The sequence below is a fragment of the Geotrypetes seraphini genome, chromosome 10 (assembly GCF_902459505.1).
Source record: "Geotrypetes seraphini chromosome 10, aGeoSer1.1, whole genome shotgun sequence".
NCBI classification, from domain to species: Eukaryota; Metazoa; Chordata; class Amphibia; order Gymnophiona; family Dermophiidae; genus Geotrypetes; species Geotrypetes seraphini.
In genome coordinates, this window is record NC_047093.1 from 125,956,576 (window position 1) to 125,977,732 (window position 21,157).

The 21,157-nt window shown below is 45.3% G+C and overlaps 2 protein-coding genes across 7 annotated transcripts in view; one reads left to right on the forward strand and one right to left on the reverse strand.

Annotated features, from left to right (window-relative positions):
* ODR4 (odr-4 GPCR localization factor homolog) overlaps window positions 1-16,584 on the reverse strand; it is a 41,750-nt gene extending 25,166 nt beyond the window's left edge. For 2 of the 5 annotated variants that reach the window (XM_033962244.1, XM_033962247.1), the window contains exons 1-7: window positions 16,244-16,456; window positions 12,723-12,861; window positions 10,561-10,701; window positions 5,647-5,742; window positions 4,286-4,392; window positions 3,611-3,647; window positions 1,039-1,179 (exon numbers count right to left, since the gene is read on the reverse strand). In XM_033962244.1, the coding sequence (XP_033818135.1) occupies window positions 1,039-1,179; window positions 3,611-3,647; window positions 4,286-4,392; window positions 5,647-5,742; window positions 10,561-10,701; window positions 12,723-12,821 (621 nt within the window). In that variant the 5' untranslated portion in view covers window positions 12,822-12,861; window positions 16,244-16,456. The other 3 variants (XM_033962245.1, XM_033962246.1, XM_033962248.1) reach the window with 3 other exon arrangements.
* A 326-nt stretch (window positions 16,585-16,910) lies between these two features.
* TPR (translocated promoter region, nuclear basket protein) overlaps window positions 16,911-21,157 on the forward strand; it is a 133,600-nt gene continuing 129,353 nt past the window's right edge. For both annotated transcript variants that reach the window (XM_033961292.1, XM_033961293.1), the window contains exon 1: window positions 16,911-17,084. In XM_033961292.1, coding sequence (XP_033817183.1) covers window positions 16,934-17,084 — 151 coding nt within the window. In that variant the 5' untranslated portion in view covers window positions 16,911-16,933. The remainder of the gene's footprint in view (window positions 17,085-21,157) is intronic.

Below are 21,157 nucleotides of genomic sequence, written 5' to 3' on the forward strand. Positions count from 1 at the left end.
CAGTGCAGATTACATCAGACTACAATACAGTCACAAATTCTGGCTGAAGTGTGGGAAACCTACTTGTCTTCAATAATGGTTAAAATCTTAATGTGAGCAAGCATAGACTACTCCTTCTGCTCAACTCCTATGCTGGTGATATTTGGAAAACAACAGGGCATTGGGAAAAAAGATGAAGGTCTTCCATATTGTAAAACAGCTGAGATTTCTCAGTTCTCAACATGAGCCAGAAGGAAAGCAGTGGGCAAAACTGAAAGGAGATATTGTAAGGGCAACAGAAGATTAGGTACTTACCTCAATAATCTTCTTTCTGTTAACATATTATACAAGTCCTGCCAAGTGGGATGTCTCCCAAATCGCAAGCCGTTGCAGAAGAAATCAATACTTTTTTTTTAGCTTCGCCTCCTTCCTCAGTGGGCTGCCTCTCTTCAGTTTGTACCAAAGCATTCAATATCACTACAATAAGAAACATAAAAGGAGGGTTACGGGGAACTTCCCCGACAAGACATTTCTGATCTGTAACAAGTATAATGAACGTTAATCAAAACATATCATATAATATTCTATAAATGGCAATTAGACATGTTATAGAATTTCCACTTAGCGCATATATTGCTGGCACTTAACTTTAGACAACCTGAACAGAATCACTCCCTTATGTGAAAACTCTGGAAAACAGAGGAGTTTTAGCAGCCGTGCAGATTCTGTCATATATTTGAAAAATAATGAAAAGTCCCTAAGAAAATGTGGCAAAATGAAACAAGGCATTCATCATAATTTTCTCCCATGTTTTAAAATGGCTTCTCACAGTCATGCGAAGGAATTCTGACCTTGTTGATTGGCAGCTACTTTGATTATCTAAAATGGATGATAAGTGAACCTGATGAGACAAAATGCACACAAAGGACCAGACATATAGCCAAAAAGTCCTCTCAGTTGACCAGAAAACTCATTCTGACCTGACCATTTTAAAAGCAAAAATAGCACAGTGATCTGCTAAGTGGCTCATCATGCAATACACAATATCTGTATAGTTACCCGGATATTCTTGTGCATCTCACGATTGACAGAAGTGGCGGAGAGTGGAATCAGGATGTTAATGCCAACAGCGCACTCTAGTGGTAGCCAAGATGATGACACATTGCTTTGGTATTTCCAATCGGCTGGTTTAGCTGAACTCTAATAAATAAACACAAGGAGGCATTCCTATTTAAAAGTTCAAAAATGGAGTTATCATATGTACGAGTTATTCAGGATGGACAGACTCACTGCCATGAATGGGGGAAAAGGTGACAAAGCTCTTCTTGGCTATATGGAAGCCATGTTTTGACTCCAAGACTCCGTGGCATACTTCTTACTATGTTAAGAGTTTAATTTAAGAGATGGAAAATCCGTAAGGTGAAAATTTGAATGTGACAATATGATTAATGCAGGTGGATTGTTATATTAATGGTCAAAAAGGCTGTGATGTTGCTTTGTATTAGGCCTTCAATAAAGATGATTTTTCATTAATCTATATCTGTAGCTATAGCCAGTCCGTGTAGCACATATAGGGGCTGAAGTCATAAAGTGCGGAAGGCTTTGTAAAAAGCTTAGACCAGCTTGTACACATACATTTGTGTGCTTCTATGGTTCCCTATGCTCTTTAAACATGAATTGTGTGTAAAAATTCACACCGGCATCGGCACACAGCTCATTTAAATCCCATAGCAATGATGGTATTATCTATTAAATACCAATGCAAAGATTTGTACGGAAAATCTGAGCAAAGAGTGCTCAAATCCCAGAGCTTTTGCGCCAGGATTGAGGTGTAAGACAAAATCAACTCTACGGTTAGCATTTGTGAGGATTTCATGCCTGTTTCTTCTCTTTAATTCAAGTATGAGGAACCCACAACTTTTCTCTTCTCTGCTGAATGGGATGGGCGCAAAAGAAAATGGCAGGGATGAGGAGCTGAAGGGAAGGTGCCACATGAATTAACAGTAAAGCCCCGGACTGTGGACATTCATACGATAAAATAATATTCATGTGAAGGATTATAATGACATTTTGGGCAGAACATTTCAGCACACGTGCATAATGTAAAAAGGGCTGGCGTTAGGAGAGAAGCAAAAAGGACAGCTGTCCAGGGCACCACAGCTCCAGGGGGCTCCCGTGTGCCGAGATGTCCTTCTCCTCAACCCGTTCTGAAGCACCCCCTCGTCTTTTAAAATGCAAAAGGGGTCGCCAATGCGGCTGCAATTCTCTAGCGCTGCTCGCAGGTTCTTCAGCACTGCTCTTCTGCAGTCCACTCAAGCGGAAACAGGAAGTTGTATCAGAGCAGTGCTAAATGATTGCTGCTGTACTGGCAAACCTTTTACATTTTAAAAAGCGAGGGGGGCTTCGGAATGGGGTGATTTTTAAATGAGGAGAAGGATGCTGGATGGGAGGGAATATGGGGGACTCGGGGTGGGGTGGGGGAGAAGGGAGAGAAAGAGGAGCAAGGGAAGAGATGCTGGATGGAAGGGAATATGGTGGACTCGGGGTGGGGTGCGGGAGATTGGAGAGAAAGAGGAGTAAGGGAAGAGATGCTGGATGGGAGGGCATATGGTGGACTCGGGGTAGGGTGGGGAGAGAAGGGAGAGAAAGAGGTGCAAGGGAAGAGATGCTGGATGGGAGGGAATATGGTGGACTCGTGGTGGGGTGGGGGGAGAAGGGAGAGAAAAAGGAGCAAGGGAAGAGATGCTGGATGGGAGGGAATATGATAGACTCGGGGTGGGGTGGGGGAGAAAGAGGAGTAAGGGAAGAGATGCTGGATGGAAGGGCATATGGTGGACTCGGGGTGGGGTGGGGAGAGAAGGGAGAGAAAGAGGTGCAAGGGAAGAGATGCTGGATGGGAGGGAATATGGTGGACTCAGGGTGGGGTGGGGGAGAAGGAGAGAAAGAGGAGCAAGGGAAGAGATGCTGGGGTGGGGGAGAAGGGAGAGAAAGAGGAGCAAGGGAAGAGATGCTGGATGGGAGAGCATTTGGTGGGTGCGTAAATCAGGGAGAGGGGGAAAAGGAGGAGGTAGCAATCATTTTGATACAAGAGAAAACTGGACTGGTTACAGGACGTGATAACTTTAATAGAACTGATATCAAAACAATCCCAAAAATGCATATTTATTAATTTAATTTTCTATCCCATTCTGCCCCAAGAGCTCAGAATCCAGATTTTGAGATCATATTTATCTAGAGCAGTGGTTCCCAACCCTGTTCTGGAGGACCACCAGCCAGTCAGGTTTTAGGGATGGCACTAATGAATATGAATGAGAGATCTGCATATAATAGAAGTGACAGGCTATCCTGAAAACCTGACAGGACAGGATTGGGAATCAATGATCTAGAACAGGGGTGTGCAACTCCGGTCCTCGAGGGTCAGAATCCAGTCGGGTTTTCAGGATTTCCTCAATGAATGTGCATTGAAAGCAGTGCATGCAAATAGATCTCATGCATATTCATTGGGGAAAGCCTGAAAACCCGACTGGATTCTGACCCTCGAGGACCGGAGTTGCCCACCCCTGATCTAGAAACAGGAACAACTCACTCAACAGTTCTTACAACTGCATGGTCAAGTATTCATCAGGTTTACCTTTGCGTCATGAACATCGTATGTTCGACAGAGAATTCTTTAAGCATTAAGGAAAATGAAGATCTGTCAAAATGAAATAATGAAAAACAAAAATATTTAAAGTCTTGGAGAACTATAAAAGGGAAATATCTCAGGATTTTATTGTCAAAACCTTTTTTTCCCATTCAGTGCCAGAAATGGCTGGTTGGGGGAGGGGGGGGTGGCAAACAAGGCAATTGCCCTGGGCCTGTCTGAAACTAATTCCCTCTTTTACAAAACTGCGCTAGCAGTTTCGAGCGCAGAGAGCCGCGCTGAATGGCCCGCGCTGCTCCCGACGCTCATAGGAACTCTATGAGCCCTAAAAAACTGAAACAGAGGACCATTCCCGGAACTTTTGGTCCACTTCCCAAGCCTTCAATTAGCCCTTCCTCCATTGAGGTCAGAACGGTTTACATGAATTTATTTTTCCCTGTCTGTCCTGGTGGGTTCACAGTCTATCTAATGCACCTGGGGTAATGGGGGGATTAAGTGACTTGCCCAGGGTCACAAGGAGCAGCGGGGGTTTGAACCCACAACCCCAGGGTGCTGGGCTGTAGCTTTAACCACTGTGCCACACTCTCTATTGCTGCTGAAGATGGCTAGGCTAGCTGAAAGCGTGTATGAAAAAGCATACTACTATTTCACGATAAAGGATACTTCTTCGTAACAGAACAAAGGTGCAGGGCCGCGCGGTCAGAGACGTCATTCTCCATCAGCCTCCACAATCTGCTCTTCATTGTAGACTTTTCCACTGAAAAAACCAACTGAGAAAGATAGATTTCAGTTGTTTATTTTCCTCCCTCTTGCTATCAGCTTGGAAAGAATTCCCAACAGGTAAGAAATGAAAACGAGAGAGAGAAACAAGTTTAAATCTGACAGCTTTTCTGCTAGCAAAGATTCTATTCACACAATGAATGATACATGAGCAGATGCAGTTTCTGGCTTGACTTATAAAGATTCCATTGTTTCTTCCCCGGTCTTTTTTTCCAGTCCTACAAAGTGGGTCATCTTATACACAATTTTCCATGTGTAAAGTCAATTTTACATGCAGAACACAACACTTACAAAATTGGACAAGATGGCACATTTTTATATAGGCACCACACATAGGTGGGCTTTTACAAAGGTTCGCTGTCAAGCCACCCATAGGAACAGGATGGAACTCCTCTCGTATGAGGAAAGACTAAAATGCTTACGGCTCTTCAGCTTGGAAAAGAGACGGCTGAGGGGGAGATAGGATTGAAGTCTACAAAATCCGGAGTGGAGTAGAACGGGTAACAGCGGATCGATTTTTCGCTCCGTCAAAAATTACAAAAACTAGGGGGACACTCGATGAAGTTACAGGGAAATACTCTTAAAACCAATAGGAGGAAATTTTTTTCACTCAGAGAATAGTTAAGCTTTGGAACGCGTTGCCAGAAGTTGGGGTAAGAGCGGATAGCGTAGCTGGTTTTAAGAAAGGTTTGGACACGTTCCTGGAGGAAAAGTCCATAGTCTGTTATTGAGAAAGACATGGGGGAAGCCACTGCTTGCCCTGGATCGGTAGCATGGAATGTTGCTACTCCTTGGGATTCTAGAATCTCGTTACTCTGGGATTCCGGAATCTTGTTACTCTTTGGGATTCTGTATGGAATATTGCTACACCTTGGGTTTTGGCCAGGTACTAGTGACCTGGATTGGCCACCGTGAGAACGGGCTACCGGGCCTGATGGACCATTGGTCTGACCCAATAAGGCTGTTCTTATGTTCTTAACTTCCCTAAATGCTGCCACACAAAGCTTCATCTGCTCAGAGGCAGAAGGAGCTTTGTATGTATGTGCCAGCATAAAAGTCCATGCTTTTATGCATATTTTATAAGCAATTTACAAAACCACATAAACACTACTAATAAAATCAAGAGGTTATAAATAACAAAACAGGATTGTTTCTCTTAATGTTAACAGCTTCTCTTTAGGATCAGAACCCAACTAAGAGCTCCTTTATGCACTGCCCCCAGGTTTCAATCCCTGACTGCTTACTTTACGCAGTACTGTTTGGGCATCCTTGCTCAGCTCTGGAGAGGTGATGATAAAAACGCCCAAGACAAGCAGTCCTCCAGGCAGCATCCGAATGACCTAAGAAACACAAACAGCAAGCAAAAAGGGTCAGTCAAGACAACTACTGCTCCTTGCTTTCTAGGGATATTTTACATACAAATTTGGAGCAGCTACATAGAAAAATATACCTTATATGTGACAATCATCATTCTATAGTATAAATACAACTATGCCATATGGGTAAGGGGGAAGGGTCTAATTTTCCTGATGTCTCAAAGTGGCCTAAAATTCGACAGAAGTACTTTCTTTATTTCCATCAGCGTGTTCTAGCAATAGGCGCCACGTTTTACTTAAAATATCCTTGTGCATGAGTCGAGTCTCTTTCATTTGAAAGAAAACTCTGCAATGAGAGGATTAAGTTAAAAGGTGATAGTCTCCGGAGTAATCTGAGGAAATACTTTTTTCCCCAGAAAGGGTGGTTGATGCGTGGAACGGTCTCCCGGAAGAGGGGGCGGAAACAGAGATCGTGTCTGAATTCAAGAGGGACTGGGATAGGCACGTGGGATCTCTCAGAGAGAGGAAAAGATAATGGTTACTGCGGATGGGCAGACTAGATGGGCCATTTGGCCTTTATCTGCTGTCATGTTTCTATAATTATAAAGTACTATGACCTCACAGAGCCTTAGCCAATAAGAAGAGGATATGCAAATGTTAAGAATCTTAGCCAATAGGGAGAGAAGGAGATAGTGGATGGGCAGACTGGATGGGCCATTTGGCCTTTATCTGCCGTCATGTTTCTAATTTTTTCTTGAGGAAAAGGATTGTTTCAGGTTCTGGTATAAGCATTCCAAGATAAGGCTTATAATTTGTTTAAAGTACAAGCTTCATACTTTTTCCTGAGAAGTTTTCATTTCTATCTTCTTCTACACAGATTTTGCCCACTTGGTCTCTCCCTTATGTGGGCTAAGTTATACAGATTTCTGTCCCCTTAAGTATATTGATTTTTTTTTTCTTTTTACAGTATTTAAATGTTTATTTATATGTTTAAATGCTTTATTTAAATGTTCAGATTCTGTATACTAAAATTTCCACAAGTTTTTGTTTTGTAATATTATTTTAAAAGGCAATTTAAAAAACAGCTACCACATAAGGCAATGGAAGTTCCAATCCAGACTGAAGCAGGCACATTCCTGCTGTAAGGATTTCACATCACCTTCTTGCCATATACATGGGTGGTAATGCAGTGGGTTGGTACTGCAAAGGACTAAACTAAACTAAGCCTTAAGTTTATATACCGCATCATCTCCACAGAAGTGGAGCTCGACACGGTTTACAGAGCTTAAAAATATAGGAAGAGAAAGGAGAAAGATTTACAAGAGCATATGAATAGAGGGGATGTAAACAGGAGAAGAGATGTTATATGTTAGAGAAAAGCCAGGTTTTCAGTTGTTTTCGGAATAGTTGGAGGGAGCCTAGGTTCCGCAGTGGGATAGTGAGATCGTTCCAAAGGCTCGTGATTTGGAGAGGAGGGATCTTCCCAGTTTGCCAGCGTGGAGGATGCCGTGTAGAGAGGGGGGAAACTGATATCTGAAAATCAGCATAAATTTGAGAGCAAGATCATTCTCAAGCCAAAGGACTTTTAGTCTCCCTCCTGAATGACACATTTCAATTGTCCTCTCTAAATATCGCAAGAACACATCTGGCTTCATTGCCGCTGCACAGACAGAAAAGCAGGCCTCTCCAGAAGCTGTAAACAGGAATGCTGCTACCCTCTCGAAGAAAGGGATGAACATGGAAGAGAAAGAGACCCTTATCTCCACCTCTCCTTAAGAGATCCTATGTACATGTTCAGATCTTGTCAGGTTCCAATGCATAGGTGACCAGTAGCGATGTTCTCCAACAGAATTAACTGCAAAGCCTCCAGAAATGTCAAGACTACCTACTGTAACATTCTTCACTCCCCTACTTTTTTTCCACTCCTTTACTGAACTTTGGGAGAATACAGGCGGTTCCCGGGTTAAGAACAAGTTCCATTTTTTAAACCATTGAATTTGTATGTAACTTAGATCCTAGTATTCTTCACACCTTCTCCACCTCCTTGAGGCCTCTCTTGTATCCCTTTCCATCCATCCCACTGTTCCCTCTTCACCACATCCAACATTACTCCCTCTCATCTCTCTCTTCCCCGCCGACTTCAAGGAAAGGCTTTCGGCTCAGCCATGGGGCACGCATGGGAGCCACCGCCCACGGCTTTGTGCAGAAAAACAACTGCAGCCAGAAGGTAAACACCCGCCGGAGGAAGGAACGTACTTGAGGCACAGAATGGAGGGAGAGGCGCGTGTTGGGACACTGAAGATAGAACAGGACTCTCGTTCGTAAGTACGAGTCCGACGTAAGTCAGATGTTCGTAAAATGGGGACTGCCTGTCCTCTGGATATTGGTGAAATGGACTGATGAGGGACCTGCAATACCTCTTTTTACTACCTCCTTAGTATATACATTGCAGATAACACACCTGACTGGAGAACACTGCAAAATCACAAGTCGAAATACTGGTATGTAGTTTTCTGACATTTCCAGCTTGTGATGTACTGCTCCAACTGATTCCCCTTCTCAGCAACTTTGGCCCTCAAACACGCATTACCCGATTACTTCCATCTACACCAGGGGTCTCAAAGTCCCTCCTCGAGGGCCGGAATCCAGTCAGGTTTTCATGATTTCCCCAATGAATATGCATGAGATCTATGTGCATGCACTGCTTTCAATGCATATTCATTGGGGAAATCCTGAAAACCCGACTGGATTGCGGCCCTCAAGGAGGGACTTTGAGATCCCTGATCTACACTCTCTTCCAGCTTGGTGGAATCTGAAAAACCCCATCAATATGCTGCACCATGAGCTTCTCCATTCCTACATATAGTCAAAATGAGCATAGGTAGGGAATAAACTCAACTTTAAGCTTGAATTTTGGGACTAGCCAGTGCAGAAGTCTCAAAAGCAGTGCTTCTCAACCCTCTCCTGGAGTCACAACTAACTAGTCAGGTTTTCAAGATTACCACAATGTTTATGTACGAGATAGATTTGCACACAATGGATCTCCAATATATGCAAACATACCTCAAAAATATTCTTTGTGGTAATCCTGAAAACTAGGCCTGCAGATTTAGGGTGGTTTTTTAAAATTATTATTATTTTTTTTTTTAACTGCAGTGTTAGAGAGAGGGCAAATGTAGATGGAAGGGGGAGAGTGCATTTTTCCCTTTCGTATTATATGTTTTGTCAGGTTAGTCGTATTTATTTGGTTTGTTTCCCCAAAAAACTTGTAATTTTTCTGTTTTGTACATCGCTTAGAATTTTGAATAAGCGATTAATCAAATCCATAATAAACTTGAAACTTGAGGGTACACATTGGACAGAACTGGAAGGGCAGAAAGAGCAGTCATTTTTAGAGAACAGAGAAAGAGGGAGCAGTAGTGTTGCATATTGCATATATAGGTGACATTTATTATAGGGTTATGGTTATCTTTATTTGATATACTGCCTTACCTCTGCAGATATCAAGGTGGTTCACAATCTAAATATGGTACCTGGCAATGGAGGGTTAAGTGACTTGCCCAGGGTCACAAGGGGCAGCGCAGGGATGGAACAAAGAAGGGAGGAGAGATGTTGGACCAGGAGGACAGAGGGATGGAGCAAGGTGGAGAGGGGGGGGGCATCTTTTAATCACATGTAATTGTGCAATTAATCATGATTAACATTTGTAATCTTCCTGCAGTCCTACTAAAAATCCCAATTGTCTAGATGAGCCTCCAGGACATCTAGAGTCTCTCTCCATGTTCATCAAAAGTCCTCCTAGATCAGGGGTCTCAAAGTCCCTCCTTGAGGACCACAAGCCAGCCGGGTTTTCAGGATTTTCCCAATGAATATGCACTGAAAGCAGTGCATGCAAATAGATCTCATGCATATTCATTGGGGAAATCCTGAAAACCCGACTGGATTGCGACCTTTCAAGGAGGGACTTTGAGATCCCTATCCTGGATAATGCAGACTTCTAGGCTGTTCCCAAGCTGCAGTTGAGCCATGTTCTCTGGCCCTATCGATATGCATGGGGCAGGGTATGCTCCTCAGGGTCATGTGAAACTTTGCTGCCACTATGGTCCAGTATTTCTGCTTGTGGCTCAGCCTCACCATATGCAAGCAGAACTGTTGCCCTAGGCCAGGGATAGGCAATTCCGGTCCTCGAGAGCCAGAGCCAGGTCAGGTTTTCAGGATATCCACAATGAATATGTACGAGATGGATTTGCATGCACTGCCTCCTTGAGATGCAAATCTATGTCATGCATATTTATTGTGGATATCCTGAAAACCTGAACTGGCTTCGGCTCTCGAGGACCGGAATTGCCTACCCCTGCCCTAGGCGAAGCATGAATCTCTGGATCATCTGCTCAACTAACCATGTTCTGGGCAGGTAAGGGAAACAGATGACTTCATGCAGGACTTACTCTTCCTACTGTGATTCTACCCAGAAATCTGTGGCATTCCTCAGAGACACTTTCGTCTAGATCAGGGCCGCCCAAGTTCGGTCCTCGAGATCTACTGGCAGGCCAGGTTTTCAGGATATCCACAATGAATATGCATGAGAGAGAGATTTGCATACTAAGAAGGCAGTGTAGGCAAATCTCTCTCAAGCATATTCATTGTGGATATCCTGAAAAACTGGCCTGCCAGTAGATCTCGAGGACCGAACTTGGGCAGCCCTGGTCTAGATCATCATCTTAATTCCACCTCCAGGACTAGGATTTGAATCTGGTTTGCAGGGTTTGACAGTACTGTGTCCAATCACATTGCTCCTCTGCTCAAACCCAGCAAACTGAAAGCTAGAAGAGCTGGTCTTACCTGGTTGGCATGTTCTGCTATCCATTCCTCGTCAAGGTCGCTCAGTCTTGGCTGAATATGGTTAACTTTAGGGCTCTCGCTCTGTTCTTCCTTGGAAGGAGTCCGAACAGCCAACAAGATATAGTCTCGTTGTGAGCTACACTACAAAGTGCAAGCAATGGTAAATGGCTGAAACTCAGATCCGTTATCAGTTTGTGTTACAGACACTATCGCAGAACATAGGAAGCAGCATGTGAAAATCAGAGGAAAGAAATTGTTTGCTCTAAATCAGTGGCTCTTAACCTCATTTGGGACACAGATCCTTTCAATAATTTGATAAGAGATATGAATCCCCTCCCCAGAAAAAATGCATAGACACAGGATCTAGTAGCACATATGACCTCATATACAGCTTGCAGTAGCCCTGCCCCCGCCTGCAACATGGTCTACCAACTACCAAGGTAAGTAGGACAAGAGGCATGGATGTCGCATGGTTCAGTGAATCAGTCATTTCTATAAAGTCCTGGGCTTAGATTCCCCTTGCAGCTAGTGGTCACATACTAATTCTTAATTTCACACTGTAAATACATGCTGTTTCCTTGCTTATCGAACATCAAATATCCAAGTATTAAACCAGTGTCTCACAAACTTTGCAAAGCCGCGGCCCACTAAACGTGGTGGCCGCGGCTTGAGGCATCCGGAAGTGCGTGGATGTCGATGCGATGACATCATGTGCACGCATGGCATCATCACACCAACGTCTGTGCATGCACAAAGGCCCTCCAGACGGGGCACTGAGCCGCCAGTGGGGGGTGCTGGAAGGGAAGAGGCGCGGAAAGGAGAGGCACGCCCTGTAGGCAGTCAGCTAGCTCCTCACACAGTTTGCGATACATTGTATTAAACAATATTATAATTACTAGTCTAGAATGAAAAAAATTGCAATGAATCCTTGAGAAAACATCATTTTTATTTTAAAATTTGCTGTAATCTGATAATAGAACATCAGAACATAAGCATTGCCTCTGCCGGGTCAGACCAGGGGTCCATCGTGCCCGGCAGTCCGCTCCCGCGGCGGCCCTCCAGGTCCATGACCTGAAAGTGTTCCCTATCTAACCTAAAATGTCCATACCCTATTCGCTCAATATCCTGTAAGGTAAACCTCTATCTGTACCCTGTTATCCCCTTCGCTTCCAGGAAGTCAACCAGTCCCTTTTTGAACCCCAGAATTGTACTCTGTCTTATCACCTCTCCGGGAAGCGCGTTCCAGGTGTCTACCACCCGCTGAGTAAAGAAGAACTTCCTTGCATTCGTTATGAATCTGTCTCCTCTCAGTTTTTCTGAGTGACCTCTTGTTTTAGTTGTCCCTGCTAGTCTAAAGAATCTGCCCCTCTCCACCTTCTCTATGCCCTTCATGATATGTTTTATTTAATTCTTATCAACGGGACACTATTCTAGAAGTTATTACAAGGACGATTGCACATTACCGTCCACATGCAACTATATGTGAACAAACTGACTGCAGTTGATTTTCATACCAAGACACTACTTAATTCATTTTGTGTCCTTACTGGGGTGACGTGTTCATCGTCGGTCTTGTTGAATTTTTAATGCAGGCTATACCCTAATGCAGGGGTGTCCAACCTCTTGGCTTCCCTGGGCCGCATTGGCCGAAAAATTTTTTCTGGGGCTGCACAAATGTTGCAGTAAGACAGAAGAGGGAGCCGGCAAGACGGTAAGCACCTAGGGGCAGCAGAGGAAAACACTGCATCACCCTCAACCGGGGCCGCACAAAATACTTCACAGGGCCGCATGTTGCCCTTGGGCCACAGGTTGGACACCCCTGCCCCAATGCATTTATGTGGTGCTATAAATAAATTTAGGAAGAGAACTTAACTTATAGTCTGACGGCTACCCAGCCCTTTCACTGGCATGTTTCCTCAGGGGCTCTTGCTCTTCTCTACTGTATTACAATACTGAATGAGCCCTTCCCGCACCACTTGTGTTCTGAGGTTTCTACGTGTCTAAGTGTTTTGAAAATGAGCCCCTGTAACTCTTAAGGGAGAGGAAGAAATAATAGATGGCATGGATAGGCAAATTAAAAACTGGCCGTATGATCTTTATCTGCCTTTCTTTTTCTCTGTTTCTATGATCTAGACTGGTTTCCCGAGGCTTGATACACCTACCTGTCCTATTAACAGTCCAGTAACCAAATTCTTCTCTTTAGAGATAAGACTAGAAAGGTATTGTCCCACTGCTTCCTCCACAAAGTAACTTCTCCCCATTTCTGAAGTGTTAGTAGTCAGGAATACTGATAATTTCAATCTGCAAAGCAGAGACATTGTAAACTTAGGTTTCAAGTTCAGTATTTTATCAACAGCGTGCCCAAGACAGAAAGTAAATGTGAATGAGAAATTACTCCATTCATTAGACAAAGAGGGGCATTTTCAAAATGCCGTCCTAATATGATTTTGAATGTTTTGAAAAAAAAAAATCCATTGTCAAACATGGCCCATTTTTGAACTAGAAAACACCCATCAATTTGATTTGAAAATCAACCTATTTCAGATATTTTTGTGCTCAGTGCATCTTTCTTTAACAAAAAAATGTGCAAGGGAAAAATGCACTAAACAATCCACTGAGATGTCTGGCAGCAGCAGTCTTACTAGACTGTTTATAGAGACATCCCAGCAGAGCAGTGAGGCAGCCTAGGGGGGCACTGCAGTGAACTTCACATAAAAGGTCCAAGACACACATCATATAATAATCCCAGAAATAGCAACAACTGTACTCTGCACCACTACAATAGCCCTTATGCCTGCAGGCATCACCTATAGGTGGGTTCAGTAAGTATTCTGTGTTTTTTGGGGTCATCACACTTTCCGCCACAAGTGTACCTACCGTTAGAGTGAGATATGGGCCTGGGTGCCCTTCTCTCCAGTCCTCTGCACTGACCACTCCAGAGACCTGCTGCTAGAGAATGACACGGTGAAAAAATTGGTCCCCGTCACCGCCCCGTCCCCGTCTCACCATCCCCGTCACCGCCCCGTCCCCGTCTCACCATCCCCGTCACCGCCCCGTCCCCGTCTCACCATCCTCTTCACCGCCCCGTCACCGCCACTGCCACCCCATTCACCGCCCCGTCACCGCCACTGCAATCCCATTCACTTTTCTTTATTTACGTATAAAGGAAACATTCTTTAAAACTTTAAAACTTAGTTAAATATTAGTTAATAACTATACAAAAACAAAACACGCAGAGAAAAAATTAATTAATAAAAATTCTCAAAACTGACACATTTTGATCACTAAATTTAAAATAGTTATTTTTCATACAGTTTTTCAATCACTAATCTTCCACCACCCCTGGGGCTAGCAATGCAAAAACAAACACGACATGTACTTTAAATGCTGCCGTGATTAGCATAGTGACCGCGGCTACGGCTGCAAGTCTCCCCTCCCCCCAGCGATCACGGCAGGAGGGCACCCAACCCCTCCTGTAGACCCCCCAACGGCCCTCCCGACAATCGCAGCAGAAGGGTACCCAACCCCTCCTGCCGGTCCTCCCAATGGCCTCCCCTAAGATCGCCGGCAGGAGGGTACCCAACCCCTCCTGCTGGACCCCCCCCCAACGAACCCTCCCACCCCGGAACCCCCTTAGTCTTCCAAGTTGGACCGGACGGCTCCTCACACGTATGGCCAGCAGGCTTGCCTCCGTCCAAATGAGGCGGGCCCGCCCCTACCCTGCCCAACCCACAGGATCCTAGGGCCTGATTGGTCTAGGCACCTAAAGCCACTCCCGCTATAGGAGGGGCCTTAGGTGCTTGGGCCAATCAGGCCCTAGGATCCTGTGGGTTAGGCAGGGGAGGGGAGGGGCGGGCCCGCCTCATTTGGATGGAGGCAGGCCTGCTGGCCAGACGAGCGAGGAGCTGTCCGGTCCAACTTGGAAAGTAAGACTAAGGGGGTTCCGGGGTGGGAGGGTTCGTTGGGGGGGGGGTCCAGCAGGAGGGGTTGGGTACCCTCCTGCCGGCGATCTTAGGGGAGGCCATTGGGAGGCAGGGGAGGGGAGGGGCGGGCCCGCCTCATTTGGACGGAGGCAGGCCTGCTGGCCAGACGAGCGAGGAGCTGTCCGGTCCAACTTGGAAAGTAAGACTAAGGGGGTTCCGGGGTGGGAGGGTTCGTTGGGGGGGGGTCCAGCAGGAGGGGTTGGGTACCCTCCTGCCGGCGATCTTAGGGGAGGCCATTGGGAGGACCGGCAGGAGGGGTTGGGTACCCTTCTGCTGCGATTGGCAGGAAGGGTTGATCTGACAAATGAGGAGCACGGTGAAACACAGGTAAATAGCGGTTCCTAGAAGGGGGTACATTGGCCCGCGGGGACAAACCTGTTCACCGTTTCCGCGGTCGGTGAATGGCCTTGTCCCCGTCACCGCAGCGACTGCTAGTTTTCTTCCCCGTTTTCGGCGGTGACCCGCGGCTTAAATGCGGTGGCCGCGGGTAAACCGTCACCGTGTCATTCTCTACCTGCTGCTACTCCAGAGGCTTCCCGTTGCATGAGATCTATTAGCATACAATGCAAGCAGTGCATGCAAATAGATCTCATGCATATTCATTGGGAAAATCCTGAAACCCCCGACTGGATTGCGGCCCTCCAGGACCGACATTTGACACCCCCAACAAGCAAGTGAGCAATCGCTCATACATTCTAGGAGTGCCACTCACAGATTTTACATGTTAGCTCACAAAAAAACACTTACAAATCTGGATAGTTGTTGGGTTTTAGAACTTGTGGCTCACATGAGAAAACAGTCCTTAAGAGTGAAAGGTCACTTGGACACACAAAGTCAGAGGCGTGAAGAAAGTACAAGAAATTTATTACGGTATACCGGACTCTAGTGCAGTTAATAGCCTGCCTACTAGAGTGTCAGAAACAGGAAATACACGGACTTTTATGCCCTTTTCGCAAACTAATATATGCAAAAACTACAATTTTCATTTGTTACTTCTATAACTTTTCTACAATTATTATTGGTCCTAAGCCAGCACTTATGATAGGTTCAGGGATACAACTTATAGTCCTATAGGAAACTAGCTCATTTCTCTGCTTATCTAAATCTTACAGGTCTAAATGTTACATGTACAGAAGGGCAGGGTACATCATGGCTATCTATTTAGCTTACAATGTGGTAAGGCAGGGACATACATTTCAGGCAGATGAGGTCAGTAGATTGTACACTTTCTTCAGCTATGTAGACCAGTGATTCCCAACCCTGTCCTGGAGGAACACCAGGCCAATCGGGTTTTCAGGCTAGCCCTAATGAATATGCATGAGAGAGATTTGCATAGGATGGAAGTGATAGGCATGCAAATTTGCTTCATGCATATTCATTAGGGCTAGCCTGAAAACCCAATTGGCCTGGTGTTCCTCCAGGACAGGGTTGGGAACCACTGATGTAGACCAGAGCAATATTTTAAACCAGTGGTTCCCAACCCTGTCCTGGAGGAACACCAGGCCAATTGGGTTTTCAGGCTAGCCCTAATGAATATGCATGAAGCAAATTTGCATGCCTATCACTTCCATCATATGCAAATCTGTCTCATGCATATTCATTAGGGCTAGCCTGAAAACCCGATTGGCCTGGTGTTCCTCCAGGACAGGGTTGGGAATCACTGTGAAACAACAGTAAACCATTGGAGCTTCTCACCTCACCTGGAAAATCTCTTCCTCTGTCTTCCTACACACTAGACCTGACAGGTCATGTGAAATTTAGCCCAAATGCAGCCCTCCAAGCCAGCCCCCAGCAAGAGCTCAGATTACTGCCGTTCCATGACGTCACCGCTCATCCCAGCAGCGTGTCATCTATGACATCATTATCTGCTATCTCGTAAGAGTTCGCTGGTTCTAAAACGTTGCGACTGCAGTACATACCAGGCTCACAAACCGCGCGTGTTCGACGCTTCCGCCCTCGTCATCACAACCGAAGCCAATCACACAACTGTGAGAGAAAGGAAACTTCCTTCTGAAGCGAGGCTCGAAACGCAGACGATCCTGCCCTCCCTCTCTACAGGTCCTCGTCATCACAACCGAAGCCAATCACACAACTGTGAGAGAAAGGAACCTTCCTTCTGAAGCGAGGCTCGAAACGCAGACGATCCTGCCCTCCCTCTCTACAGGTCCTCGTCATCACGACCGAAGCCAATCACACAACTGTGAAAGAAAGGAAACTTCCTTCTGAAGCGAGGCTTGAAACGCAGACGATCCTGCCCTCCCTCTCCCAACGCTTCCTGGTGGCAGAGCGAGAGGCCGAGAAGCGACGCTTCCCAGAGTTCCCGGCGACGCGCACGGCGCAGGCGCAGTGCTATATTCGCGTCTCCCCCGTACGGCGCGGCGTAGGCCAAGATGGCGGCGGTGCTGCAGCAAGTGCTGGAGCGGGCGGAGGTGGCCAAGTTGCCGAGGCCTATCCAGAGCAAGCTGGAGAAGTTTTTCGCCGATCAGCAGAACGAGATCGAATCTCTCAAGGCCCGGCACGAGAAGTTCAGGGTGGACAGCGGTAAGGCGGGGCCAACAGGTCCAAGGAAGGAATGCTGTCCTGCAACAGCCTGTCTTCCGTCTCCTGGACGTGGCTCTTTGAAATAGTCAACCTTTGTTGCTTCTTTTTTTTTTTTTTTTTTTAATTCTTTATTCATTTTTCAATCAAGCAACAAGTGCACCAAAAATATATCATAAATTAAATCCAGTATAGCACTATACAATCTAACACATAAGATTTAATAGACCAGTGTTTTTCAACCTTTTTACACCTATGGACCGGCAGAAATAAAATAATTATTCTGTGGACCGGCGGTTGAAGAACACGGGGCTAAGTCGTGGGCCAGACCCCGCCCATCTCCACCCCAGACCCCGCCCCCATAATAGTACTAATTGCACCTTGCATGTCCCGTGCCTCATCTGGAAGCCTTCCCTCTGACGTTGCAACGTCAGAGAGAAGGTTTCCGGTTCAGGCGCAGGATGCCGGTAGGGGCCACTGCCCGTGGCTTTGTGCACTGAATCAGTTAGGAAGAGGGAGCTGGCTCGAAGATAACGCCGCATCGATCGCACCGTGGACCGGCAGTTGAAGAACTCTGTTTTGGGCTTGATGCACGTGCTGGCCCTGTGGACCGGCAGGAAATTTCTGTGGACAGGCACTGGTCCATGGACCGGTGGTTGAAGAACACTGTAATAGACCATTAATGATAATCCCCTACCCACCCTTCATCAAATACTCTATATAAAATACAATATGCTATTGTTCTGAACATATTTATAAAAATTTTCCTCCCCAAATCCTCCCTCCCCCCTGAGTGTGCATATAATAAAATTTAAAAAAAGGAAGAAAAATGATGCCTATTTGTTACAATACTTTTCCATTGGCCCCCCAATCTTTGCAAAGTTATTATAATTCCCTTTTTGCATCGCTATTCCTCTTTCCATCTTAAAAATTGCTTCTTGTCCCCCATCCCCAATCTCCAAAGCACCTAAGAGCTTTAAAATCTGATGATCCATACATATAGTAATACAGTAAATGATGGTAAAATTCAGCATGGGCCATCTAGTCTGCCTAGTAAGTTCTCTAGGGCTGAACCTGCTGATCCATAGATTGTCCTTGCACTCTGTGCAGATAACTCGCTCCCCCCAAATAAAAAAAGAGGTATGTTTTGTTTGTTTTTATTTAATTTATAACCCGCTGTTCCCAAAGCGGCTCACAAGTATAAACATACATAATAAATACACAAATAAGCGACCAGTGCTACCACCTAAACAGCTGCCTTAATGCTCATATTTCACATGGCAAAATAAGTGATTCTTCAATAACTTCTTAAACCCATTGAGATTGCATTGCTATCTGATATACAAAGGTAGGAGATTCCATTCCTCTGGTCCCCTAGAGGAGCACATAGTCACACGTGAGGAACTCAATCTCAGGTTCCTTACAGATGGCACTGACAAATCTGTGGAGTGACGATGTTCCTAAATTGACTTTATTTGAAAGTGTCAAAGTTCCAAAGGTACACTGAAATCATCCACATAAAATAATTTCATCCACATAAAAATGAATCATCCACATAAAAGCCTTAAAGGACCTAGTCCGCTAGGGATACAGGACAAAAAGTCTTCTTCAGGGGTCCCTGGGGGTCCTATAAAGGTGAGTACGTGGGGAAACAATTGTGTGGTGAGCCAGAAGTGAGACACTGCTTGTGGATGATTCATTTTTATGTGGATGAAATTATTTTATGTGGATGATTTCAGTGTACTTTTGGAACTTTGACACTTTCAAATAAAGTCCATTTAGGAACATCGTCACTCCACAGAGTTTTTTTGGTTTTCTCTGGATTTCTTCTTTGGATATTTTGGGGTCAATTCCTTTTGTTTTTTGGCACAGACAAATCGCCATGATGGCAGAGGACACTTGACAGAGGGACATAAACATAACTAGTACCCACCAAACTTGCAGGAGCCAAACCATTCAAACACAAATATACCATCACAAGCAACCTGAAATGTATATGATCTTCTAATTTCAGCCAGTATAGCTTCACATAGTATTCAGTGACATGCTCAGTTTTGCTTTGATTGGAAGTATACTATACTTTATTCTTTTCCCAAATGGGTGATGCTGTGTGTATTCCCCATGTCTTTTTGAATTGCATAAAAACAAAAGAGTAGCCATATGTTTTGTATATGAATTTTGGTCTTTTGTACACCATTATGAACTGTTTGGGATATGTGCAGTGTATAACTAAATGGTGACCCATCAAAAGAGCGCTGGACAAAGGCATGCCAACAATCCTGTGGTGACATTTGCGTGCAGGATAGATGTGCGTCACCTTTCAGGGCTTCTCCTTTGCGCTGTGAGGAGGGGTATGTGTGGGAACTTACCAGTACTCGTGCTCCCGTTGGGGGTGTGGGGGGGTCACCTCCCCCCACTACACTACACCGAAAACTCCCAAAGAGCGAAAAAACGGGAGTTTTCACTGTACTGGGGGGAGGTTCCCCCACCCCAAACAGAGTGCAAGCACTTGTAAGTTTACTGGGGGGGGGGGGGGGGTTCCCACACCCACACCTCTATTCACAGCGCAAACGGAAAGCCCAGGAAATGATGGCGCACAAATGTCGCAAGATTGTCGTCACGCCTTTGTCCGGTGCGCTTTAGTTACGGTACCAAATAAACAATTTGTATTTATATTACGTATTTGTTTGATAAATTAGAGTTAGATCGTGGGGTGGGGTAGACAAGAGCCCAGGCAGAGAGAGCATTCAAGGAGACGGGAGAGATGGCAGGGGTGGGTGGGGAGAAATGTCACACTTGAGGAAAGGGGGCGAGGAGAGAGAGTATACAGGAGGCAAAAAGTGTTGGATTCATGGAGAGAAAGGGAGAGATGTTGGATGGAGAGGGAGGGAAGGAGGATTATCACACTCATGAAAAGGGGGAGAAGGCAGGGAGTGAAAAGTTGGACTCGTAGAGGAAGAGGGGGAGATGGTTGGTGGGAGAAAATGAGGACCGGAGGAGAGGAAGCGTGCAGGAGGCAGAGAGAAAGAAATGTTGGACTGGAGGAAGGAAAGGAGGGAGAAATGTTGGACTGGGAGGGGGGACCACAAAGAAGGAAGGAAGGAGAGATGGACTGCAGGGGGCAGAAAGGAGGGAGAAATATTACACTAGGGGGTGGGAAGAGAGATGATTCGAGAAAGGGAGAGAGGTCAGATTCCAGAGAAGGGCAATGGAAGCAGGGCGAGAGAAATGTCAGACCACTTGAAGGGAAGGTGGGAAGAGAGATATTCCCAGACTGCAGGAAGGAGAGGAGAGAGATACTAGACCACGGGAAGGGGAGAAGGGAGGGAGAGAAATGTGAAACCAAGGAGAGAGGGAAGGAAGGAGGAGAGAGAGGTTCCAGATTGGAGAGATGCCAGACCATGGGAGGACTACAGGAAGGGGGAGGGAAGGCGAGAGAAATACCAGACTGTGAGAAGGAGAGGAGAAAGATGACGGACCATAGGAGGGGTGAAGGAGGAATACAGAGATTTCGGACCGAGGGAGAGGGAATAACAGAGGGAGCAGATGGTACACATGGATGGATGAGAAAGGAAGGTAAGACATGGAAAAGTAGATAGATTTTGAGAAGAGAGCAGAAAAATGGAAGAAAGTTGAATGTTAAAAGGTTAACGCTATATGGATGTAGAGCGGAAAGAGAAGGAGAGAAAACCAGCAAATAGATAAGGCCCTGGAAACACAGTTAAGAGCACAGACAGAAGGCAGTGTAACCTGAGACTAAGGAAAGATGATTAGAAAAATAAAATCACCAGACAACAAAATTGGGAAAATTATTTTATTTTCAATTTAGTGATTGAAATGTGCCAAATTTTGAGAATTTATAATCTGCTGTCTGTATTTTGCACTGTTTAGGAAGAAATACATTTATTTCTGTTTCTATGGTGTTGTACTGCATGTAGAGTCTGATATCTTAGGGTTTTGTTGGTGTATATTAGTACTTTTAGTTTGTTATCCTTTGGCCACAAAAGCACTGAAAACCCTACTTCCATTTCCAACATTCTGTCTTTGTGTGGTGGGGTTTTCTGAAGTGACAACAA